Source organism: Hydra vulgaris, chromosome 13 (assembly GCF_038396675.1).
Source record: "Hydra vulgaris chromosome 13, alternate assembly HydraT2T_AEP".
Classification (NCBI taxonomy): Eukaryota; Metazoa; Cnidaria; class Hydrozoa; order Anthoathecata; family Hydridae; genus Hydra; species Hydra vulgaris.
In genome coordinates this window covers 8,160,415-8,172,500 of record NC_088932.1, presented here as the reverse complement: position 1 = coordinate 8,172,500, position 12,086 = coordinate 8,160,415, and the positions used below count along the sequence as shown (strand labels likewise).

At 24.9% G+C, this 12,086-nt stretch overlaps 1 protein-coding gene across 1 annotated transcript in view; it reads right to left on the bottom strand.

The window, feature by feature from the left end:
* Positions 1 to 10,764, bottom strand: part of LOC124815320 (NACHT, LRR and PYD domains-containing protein 3) — a 58,020-nt gene extending 47,256 nt beyond the window's left edge. Inside the window, exons 1-2 of the mRNA XM_065816904.1 lie at positions 10,638 to 10,764; positions 2,453 to 2,747 (exon numbers count right to left, since the gene is read on the bottom strand). Coding sequence (XP_065672976.1) covers positions 2,453 to 2,720 — 268 coding nt within the window. The 5' untranslated portion in view covers positions 2,721 to 2,747; positions 10,638 to 10,764. The remainder of the gene's footprint in view (positions 1 to 2,452; positions 2,748 to 10,637) is intronic.
* Between the last annotated feature and the right edge of the window lie 1,322 nt (positions 10,765 to 12,086).

Here is a 12,086-nt window from a genome sequence, read left to right as displayed (position 1 = left end):
CCAGAAATATTTCCGGATATTGAAATTTGCGATCACTTAATTTGAGCCCTGTTATAACTTTTTACTCATATACTTTCTTCAAAAGAAATATGCAGTAAAGAAAATATTATACAAGTTATGATCCCATTTTTATTGCGTCATATTGTTTTTACTTAAAAATAAAAATACTTAACCAATATATTTCTTGTGGTATGAAATCTGTATTTTGTGTTTGGAAAATTTCTTTTTTTTACGGTGTTTGAAAAAATGACGTTAGAAATTCTTTTTTGAAAAAATTTTTTATATTATTTTTCGTTCTTCAAGAATCTTTTTCATTTCTTTTTCTTTTTCTCTTTTTTTTCGTCTTCTTTTTTATACATTTCCAAAACTTGTGAAGATTCCATAATTAATTTTCTCGTATTTTCTATTTGTTGTGCATTTAATTGGTTCTGGAAGTTTAAGCATGTCCTGAATTAAAGTTGAGGAAACTGGAACTGCCGTTTGATTATGAAATGCTGATGAAAGTATAACTAAAGAATTCAGAACATACTAGGATAACCTAATGTGATCTCAATTAAATTACACCAGGGGTGTAGCTCAAAAGGTTATGCAATGGCTCTATATTTTCCTGTAATTTAGAGATGTAATGAAGAACTGCTGTTGCCTTATCAATTGGTACACAAGGTGATTCTACATTAAAAAATCAACGTAAAAATATTTAATAAAAAAATCAAACCATTTTATTTATACTGACAACCTGTATGATTACCTTGAACAGAAGCAATTAGTTCATTACTGATAATGTTTTTTACTAGATCAAGCTGCATTTGAAAGTTGAATTTTAAAACATTCAAAAGGATACTTGTGCAGCTGAATTGGAAGCAGATTCAGAATCGTTATCTACTCCAATACACTGCTCAAGATGAACATTCTCAATATTTAGTGGGAAAGTTCCTGTACCATGGAAAACATTACCTATTTTTGATTTTGTAATAATTCTATCATTCATTAGTTTTAAATTTTTTATAAACTCAACCTCATCAACCTCCTTGCAACAATTTTTTCTTTTCTAATTATTTACTTCCTTTTTCCATCCTAGTTTGGCTGGTCCAAAAATTGATGTATTACACATTTTTACTATTAACTCCAAAGCAATAGCAGACATATATGTTTTCTTTAGGCCTTGATGAACTAACTTTATAAACTGTTTACCAACCTTTCCTTGAGAGAACTCACTTCACACTTGGATTTAATTCAAAATTTGTCTCATCGATATTGTAAAAAGCATCTGTACAATTAAAGACATGAAGTAAACCATTCCTTCTTAAAAGATTAGAAAAATGGTGAAAAGATTTTATCCAGTAATTCTGCTGAACCATTGCTGCTGCTTTACTAATAGATTCAGGGGTACAAAGAACTACTCCAGTTTTTATTATAAGGAATGATCTTAATCAATATTCTGTTGGAAGTCCATTTTTGAACTGCAGAGTATCTGAAGATTTTTGAAGTTTCCGCATGTCTAAAGCAGCCTTAATTAAATTAATTAATTAAATCATCCATCGTTTTAGGATTGCCCAAATTAGATGACATAACAAGCCGTTCAACCAATTGTTCTTCTTCAAATTCCGTAAATAAACTTTTTGAACCACTTTTCTTCACACTTTCTCCGTTTTGTTGTTTTTTTAAATGCCAACTAATTATTCATTCTGGTATGTCATTGGAGGCAACATCAACTGATAAGGTTTTTTCAGAAATTTTTTATAAGGTCTCCTGCATAGAAACATCTTCATATTTTTTATATTTTGAGATAAAGGGGCAATTGTTGTTTCTTCTTCATCACAAGTATTGCAGTTATCCATGTTTACATTATAAATCACATAAATTACTTTATCTAATCCAAAAATAACATTTTAAAATTTTCAAATTTTTTTATTAAAATGCTGCAAAAAACAAATTTCCTAATATAAGAGGAAGAATTTAATATTTCATTTACAACTATATATGCCAAGAAACAAAATAATATTTTATTCCTCTGAAGCATATATATGATATTTGCACTAAATAATTATAATTATTTAGTGCAGATATCATGTATATGCTGCAGAAGAATGAGATATCATCTTTCCCTGAAAATAAAGAAGAGAATATTTCATGAGATAATAAATAAAATTATTAAACTCTTTGTAATCATAAAAATAGCATGTTTTTCCATAAAGTTCATACTATAGGTCACATTATGTGTTAAATTGTTTTAAGTTCAATCAAAAACTTATTCTTAACAACTAATTTTCCATACAGACATTTAAAAATATGCACAAACTAAAGTTATTTTTTGAAAAATTTTGGTTTATTGCTTGATAAGTACTGACACCATATATAAAAATAAATGTTAATGAATACCACAATTATAGAAACATATTGAAAGATAATGTTTATAATAATGAAAAAAAAAGGAATTAGCATTAAATTTTACCCTTAAATTTCTCTAGTTCTTTGATTAAATCTGTTCTCTCCATATTTATCAAAGAAGCTGTTAACAGATCTATTGATGCATTGTCACTCATATTTGTCCATTTTTTCAGCATTTCATATGCTTGATTTTCAGTTCCAGCATAATCTCGCTCTATTGCATCTAAGCAACTATCTTCAATTGATAACCATCGCCCTAAGGTTTTCCAATGTATTCCAATACTGCGGCTAAATTTTACCTTAAACTGCTGATTCCTAATGATTTCATCCATGTTGAAAATAATGCATAGTTTTTGTTTCTACATGTTAAAAAAATGTATTTAAGCATATGCATATAAACTCTAAAACACGAACCTTGATGAACAAGGCCACTGTATTAATATATATATATATATATATATATATATATATATATATATATATATATATATATATATATATATATATATATATATATATATATATATATATATATATGTAAATTATGTTAGTGTATTTTACAAATAGAGTGCTCAATGTTCTTAAAGAACAGAGCAATAATTAATTAGTAAAAAACACTTATCTAACTTTTATCTTCGACTCGGAGTTTCACCATCGCTGGATCATCAGGAAGAGTTCCTTCCTGATGATCCAGCGATGGTGAAACTCCGAGTCGAAGATAAAAGTTAGATAAGTGTTTTTTACTTATTTTTAATTATGTTTAAAACTTAGATAAGTGTTTTTTACAGCGAACTCTTCCTGATGATCCAGCGATGGTGAAACTCCGAGTCGAAGATAAAAGTTAGATAAGTGTTTTTTACTAATTATTTATATATATATATATATATATATATATATATATATATATATATATATATATATATATATATATATATATATATATATATATACAGTGGCCTTGTTCATCAAGGTTCGTGTTTCAGAGTTATAGAGTTGAGAGAGGGTTATAACCACAAGTAGCCTCCTCATCTGTAGTGGCCTTCTCGGCCTTGGACAGGTGAATTATTAAAAAAATAATAATAATAATAATATATATGTATATATATATATATATATATATATATATATATATATATATATATATATATATATATATATATATATATATATATACAAATGCAACAATTTATATATATATATATATATATATGTATATATATATATATATATATATATATATATATATATATATATATATATATATATATATATATATATATATATATATATATATATGTATATATATATATATATTTATATATATATATATATATATATATATATATATATATATATATATATATATATATATATATATATATATATATATTTATATATATACAAATGCAACAATTTATAGAACTATATATATATATATATATATATATATATATATATATATATATATATATATATATATATATATATATAGATCTATAGTTTGTTGTCTTTAGGAAGAGCGGAAGAAAAAAAGTGATTCTTACGCCAACACATATGTCACTTTTAATTACTTTTGACTTTCGTCCAACATTTGCGTGTTGGACGAAAGTAAAAACCATAAATTTAATTAAAAATAAATCCTTTTTAAAAAAACCCACAAAAACGCAAATTTAATTGACCAGAATGGTTTAAAAACATTCTGAATGTTTTTAACAATATAAGCAATAATTTTATTTTTATTTTTTTAAATATGTTTTTATTTTTAATTTTTTTTAATGTAAATCATGCGCGGAGTGTTGCTACAACGACTATCTTATAGCCTTTATATATTAATTGATATATATATATATATATATATATATATATATATATATATATATATATATATATATAGATCTATAGTTTGTTGTCTTTGGGAAGAGCGGAAGAAAAAAAGTGATTTAATTTTTTAATTTTAGCCTTTTAATTTTAATTTTTTTAATAAAAACATTTTATTAAAAAAATTAAAAATAAAAACATTTTATTAAAAAAAATAAAAATCAATCAGTCTATCAATTAATAAAAAAAATAATTCCGGTCTTGCATTTTAATTTTTACATTTTGTCAACAAAATATGGAAAAAACTTTCGGACAACATCTAAGGGTTCTATATATATATATATATATATATATATACATTTATATATATATATATACATTTATATATATATACATATATATATATATATATATATATATATATATATATATATATATATATATATATATATATGTATATATATACAAATGTAACAATTTATATATATATATATATATATATATATACATATATATATATATAATATATAATGTATATATATCAATATATATACATGTATATATATATTGTATATATATATATATATATATATATATATACAATATATATATACATGTATATATATATATATATATATATATATATATGTGTATATATACATACATAAATATATATATACAAATACAACAATTTATAGAACTATATATATATATATATATATATATATATATATATATAAATATATATGTAAATTTATATATATATACATATATATATATATATAATATATAATATATATATATATATATATATATATATATATATATATATATATATACTGTATATATATATATATTATATATACGTATATATATATATATATATATATATATATATATATATATATATATATATATATATATATATATATATATATATATATATATATATATATATATATATATATATATATATATATATATATATATATATATATATACAACCCGTAGATGTTGTCCGAAATTTTTTTCCATATTTTTTGTTGACAAAAAGTAAAAATTAAAATGCAAGACCGGAATTATTTTTTTTTATTAATTGATAGACTGCCTGCCCCAACCAAACCCTCAGTCGATGTAGCAACACTCCCTTGCGGGTCAGGCTAAAAGATAGTAGATGTAGCAGCACTCCCTTGCGGGTCAGGCTATTTGTCAGTCGATGTAGCAGCACTCCCTTGCGAGTCAGGCTATTTGTCAGTCGATGTAGCAGCACTCCCTTGCGAGTCAGGCTATAAGATAGTCGATGTAGCAACACTCCGCGCATGATTTACATTAAAAATAAATAAAAATAAAAACATTTTATTAAAAAAATTAAAAATAAAAACATTTTATTAAAAAAAATAAAAATAAAAACATTGTTTATATTGTTAAAAACATTCAGAATGTTTTTAAATCATTCTGGTCAATTAAATTTGCGTTTTTGTGGTTTTTTTTAAAAACGATTTATTTGTAATTAAATTAATGGTTTTTACTTTCGTCCAACACGCAAATGTTGGACGAAAGTCAAAAGTAATTAAAAGTGACGTATGTGTTGGCGTCAGAATCACTTTTTTCCTTCCGCTCTTCCCAAAGACAACAAACTATAATCTATATATATATATATATATATACATATATATATATATATATATATATATATATATATATATATATATATATATATATATATATATATATATATATATATATATATATATATATATATATATATATATATATATATATATATATATATAGAACCCTTAGATGTTGTCCGAAAGTTTTTTCGATATTTTGTTGACAAAAAGTAAAAATTAAAATGCAAGACCGGAATTTTTTTTTTTTAATAATGATAGACTGCCTGCCCCAACCAAACCCTCAGTCGATGTAGCAGCACTCCCTTGCGGGTCAGGCTATTTGTCAGTCGATGTAGCAGCACTCCCTTGCGAGTCAGGCTATTTGTCAGTCGATGTAGCAGCACTCCCTTGCGAGTCAGGCTATTTGTCAGTCGATGTAGCAGCACTCCCTTGCGAGTCAGGCTATAAGATAGTCGATGTAGCAACACTCTGCGCATGATTTACAGTAAAAAAAATAAAAATAAAAACATTTTATTAAAAAAAATAAAAATAAAAACATTTTATTAAAAAAAATAAAAATAAAAACATTGTTTATATTGTTAAAAACATTCAAAATGTTATAAAAACATTCAGAATGTTTTTAAAAACATTCTGGTCAATTAAATTTGCGTTTTTGTGGTTTTTTTAAAAAACGATTAATTTGTAATTAAATTAATGGTTTTTACTTTCGTCCAACACGGAAATGTTGGACGAAAGTCAAAAGTAATTAAAAGTGACGTATGTGTTGGCATAAGAATCACTTTTTTCCTTCCGCTCTTCCTAAAGCCAACAAACTATAGAACTATATATATATATATATATATATATATATATATATATATATATATATATATATATATATATATATATATATATATATATATATATATATATATATATATACAACCCGTAGATGTTGTCCGAAAGTTTTTTCCATATTTTGTTGACAAAAAGTAAAAATTAAAATGCAAGACCGGAATTTTTTTTTTTTTATTAATTGATAGACTGCCTGCCCCAACCAAACCCTCAGTCGATGTAGCAACACTCCCTTGCGGGTCAGGCTAAAAGGAAGTAGATGTAGCAGCACTTCATTGCGGGTCAGGCTATTTGTCAGTCGATGTAGCAGCACTCCCTTGCGAGTCAGGCTATTTGTCAGTCGGTGTAGCAGCACTCCCTTGCGAGTCAGGCTATAAGATAGTCGATGTAGCAACACTCTGCGCATGATTTACAGTAAAAAAAATAAAAATAAAAACATTTTATTAAAAAAATTAAAAATAAAAACATTTTATTAAAAAAATAAAAATAAAACATTGTTTATATTGTTAAAAACATTCAGAATGTTTTTAAATCATTCTGGTCAATTAAATTTGCGTTTTTGTGGTTTTTTTTAAAAACGATTTATTTGTAATTAAATTAATGTTTTTACTTTCGTCCAACACGCAAATGTTGGACGAAAGTCAAAAGTAATTAAAAGTGACGTATGTGTTGGCGTAAGAATCACTTTTTTCCTTCCGCTCTTCCCAAAGACAACAAACTATAGATCTATATATATATATATATATATATATATATATATATATATATATATATATATATATATATATATATATATATATATATATTCATATATATATATATATATATATATATATATATATATATATATATATGTATATATGGGGATTACATTTTGTGTGAGTGATTTTTTATTTTACTTTGTTTTAGCAATTAAAATCTGGGACTTTTTGAAATATGCATAATATTGTTATTTTCTTAATTATTTATAACAAAAATATTTTTATCATGTTTTAGACTACCTGAATAAATAAAATTTACATATTTTGATCAATTTATTTTTTTTGTGCAATTATATCGCTGATAATTGATGAATGCAATCTCTCATCAGAAATATGTTAAAGAGTCGTAGAAGTATATTATTTCACTTAAAATACTCACAAGCAATTTATTTCCTTAAAAATATCTACATAAAATTAACAAATTCGCAACTTCTGTGCGTGATTTCTGTGCATGATCATTCATGAACTTGTTTAAACAATTGCTGTGACTCTATGATACATAGTGCAATCCTGTAACTTTCTCGAAAGCTTTACTTATGTTTAAAACATCATTTAAAAAAAAAAATAAAACGCTGAAACTTATATTTTTTGAGGAATTTAAGTTTATTTATCTAATCACTAAAATGTGAGTTTTTCTGTTCTGTGCGTGATTCCACCAAACTTAATTTATTCTTTGTTAACATTATTAACATATAACATTTTTTGTTTACAAAACATTTATATAGGTTAGAATTAAATGAGAGCAAATTGAAAATCGACTGTTTTATTATTATGAAAATAATAGACAAAACATATACGAGTTTCTGTGTGTGATTTTTTGAAAATGCCATATATATATATATATATATATATATATATATATATATATATATATATATATATATATATATATATATATATATATATATATATATATATATATATATGCATAATAAGTTATAAAACATCGAAAACAGCATCATACTAACTAATTTTTCTTTTTTGTGATATTTCAGTCTTATTTATATAGACCATCATCAGATGTAAAATACCAATTTAAAAACTGTTACAAAATGAAATTTTAAAAATCATAAAAAAGCCATTACAAAGACCACATCAAAATAAAAATAAAAATGGTTTTGTTTTTTTATGATTTTCTTAAATAGTGGTCTTTAACTATTTGAAGCAACTTTTACCCCTGTTAAGCAGTACCGGGTATTGCTTAACCTCCTGTGATGTTTGCGCATAGTTAATTTTAATCGATTCCCTTATTTTCCTTTCATGATAGTTGTTATTTATAGATAAAGTTTTTGGGTGCAGCTAGCCAAATATCACCTGGCATTCTTTGCAATGCTCAGTTGCTCCAGAAGCTCGCCAATTGCCATTCATGCTATTAGTTTGGTGTTCTATGCTTCTTTGCAAAATTCTCTTTTTTGTTTCCCCAATATAAATTCACCCACACGAACACGTAAGCTTTTACACACCAGAGATGCTCTTTGGCATTAAACTAGATTTGTTGTTACAAAGATTTGTTTTTAAATTAGGTGGTGTTGTAAAAATAACATTGACATAAATTTTTAGTGTTTTTCGCAGTTTTGGTCCAAGTGTTGGTAGCCAAGGTAGCTTTATTATCGCAACATTATTTTTTGCAACTTTATTGTTAGGATTGCTTTTACTTGAAAGGTAATTGAAAGGTAATACTTAAAAGGTAATTATTTACGTACTACAATGTCACTTAAACACACACACATATAAATATATGTATGTATGTATGTATGTATGTATGTATGTATGTATGTATGTATGTATGTATGTATGTATGTATGTATGTATGTATGTATGTATGTGTATATATATCTATAGAAAAGTAGGAATTACTTTATGTAGCTTTCATGAAAAAAAAAAAATTTAAATTGTCTTTAAATCACATTGTTTACTTGACTTTAACACTGATATATTTTTATCTTTAAGAGACAAAACATCAACATCAAATATTATTCATCTAATAACATAATAAAACATACCTATAATATAGTATTATACATCTTTAAAAACACTAGTATACTTTTACAGAATCACATTCCTAAAATGTATAAGCATTTGCACTATGTTTGATCAAATAGTTCTTCTATTTGTATGAAATCCTCTTGAGTTAACAATACTTTGAAATATTTTAGAATTGTAAAAATAATCAAAAGTTTCTTATTGTTCAGAAACTTTTGATTATTTTTACAATTCTAAAATTAAGATTTGAAAAACTTTTTGCAATGAAAGGCTTGTTTTAACAATTTATTAACTTTTAAAATTCTGCTTGTATTATCTATTGAAAGTTCATCATTTTTTGTTTCCACAAAAGTTCTAAAATGCCTGAAATTGGTTTGAAATGACAAAAAAAATTTTTCACTAAAATTTTGTACCATGTTTGTGTCTGTTTTTAGAATGTGATCAAAAATCTTTTTTCCTATGTCTGCACCTATATTGACCATTGTATTAGTTGATGTTGTAAACACCCATCTGCTTCCCTTATAGCAATCTTAATTATTTCATCTATTTTAAAACCTTACCTTTTGATACCCACTTATTTATATTTTAATAAAAATTGAAAAAGTTTTTATTTGAAAAAAAATTTAACTAAATTAAAAGACTATGGCTCCAAACAATGTTACGGAAACTGTGGTCTCTGTGGCAAAGTCAAGGCATTAATAGTTTATCTCTTTGTTTCACTGCAATTACCTTTATAATGTTAGGGAAACAATGGTCTCTAGTAACCTTAAAAAACCTGAGGCCAATTTTTAAGCAAAAAAACTTAACATTTTAAGTTAAAAAAAAAACTTTTTGTAGCCAAAAAGTTTTTTTAAACTTGAAATGTTATAGCTTTGCCAATACTTATCAAAATACAATTTGGTTTTATTTAAACAGATTCGAATCTTAAAGATAATAAAAACAAACAAACATACAACAACAACAAAGCAAAAGTATAATTAAAAATACTATTTCTTTTCGAATTTTTATTAAAAACAATGAAGCAAAGTTGTTATCCTTCAAACAAACTTCATAAAGAAAAAGACTGCTAAGTGGATTTGTTTTTATGTTAAATCATATATGTGAGTTGACTCAAAAATCTAGAAATAAACTTTCTCGTTATTTTCAACTTTGTCTTCTATATCATTTGTAAAAGATGGAACCCATTTTAGTGACTTTTATAAAAAGAAAAACTACTTACTTAATTTGTCTTCAAACTACAGCATTTAACTTTTTTTGACTTTTTTCTCTTTATATACAATCCCCTTTTCATTTTTCAACAATATATCATTGTTGACGTTATGATTTGCGTCTTACGACATTAAATTAACTTGACTGTCGAATAAAATCGACTAATATATGTTCTTAAGTCGACTGACACAATCTTTAAACCGACTAAGACGACTAAAAGTTGATTAAGTCATGAAGGCTAAAAAATTATTGTGAAATAAATTGTTTTAAAAATAATGAAGAAGTTTTGATACACTTTTTATTTTTAATTCCGCATCATTTAAATATTAATGAAATAAAACGATATTTACGTAAACTGCTTTTTACTTCATAGTAACTTTTTACTCTTTGATTGTACGAGCAAAAAGTAAACAACAACAATAAAAAAATGAAACAAAACACAATGTTGAAAGTTTAAATAAGTATAACAACTAAAACCATACATTTTAATTAAAAATGGAGCAGAAATATATAGTTTATTTTATATTTTAAACATGTTAAAAAAGTAGTATTTGCTAAAGACTTTGTTTATTTATTTTTGCACTACGGAAAATTTTTTTTTTTTTTAGCTAAGATGTCAATAACTAGCTCAATATTTTTTTTAATAATTTTTTTTTTTAAAAAAAAAAACACCGAAAAATGTTGAAATGAAATTAAATGCACAAACTTTTAAATTGATTTCCGTTCAACTTTTTTTTTCAATCGAGTTGTTTTTTATAATTTATTTTAGTAGTTCATATGTTAGTTTGACGATTTCTCATACAATTTCTTATACAAATTTCAAAAGTATAAAATTGCTTTTGATGGTCAGTTTAGTCACATTTAAAGATTTAAAAAATATTTTGATAAGATCTGAAAGTTAGGATTTACAGAATTTGGTCAAAAATCAGTAAGCGAAGCAACAATTTGAAATAATATATATGAAAGATGATGACAAACCATGGTCCTACCGGTCTTCTCACAAAGGACCGCTGATTAGCATATAGCCAGGAAGTTCACGCGCTTTTCCTTATCAATGATACATATATGACCAATGCCGGCTTCAAACTATAGATCTCCACCTAGTAAACCAGAAGATTGTCAGGTTGCCAGAAGCTCTTTCCAGTAAGGTTAGGTTATCCTGCTCTGGTCAGGTTGTCTTGCTACTGGTAACATGAAACCCAGTGCAACCAGCCAGAAGCCCGTCTGCCTTGTAGGATACGCTTTGTTAGGCAAAGGCTAGGAGATACCAACTCTGACTTAACACGCCCTCTGCCTTAGGGCTCATGATTGAGTAAAGGCTGGAAATAGTTCCTCGATAAAATTAATCATCTTGGGTAGACCTTAAATGCATCCGACTGCTGTCTTGTGAAAGGTCTCCTACGCAAAGGCTAAAGAGATTTCTGTCTGTTAACCAGCATCGCACCCCTTTTTCATCTAT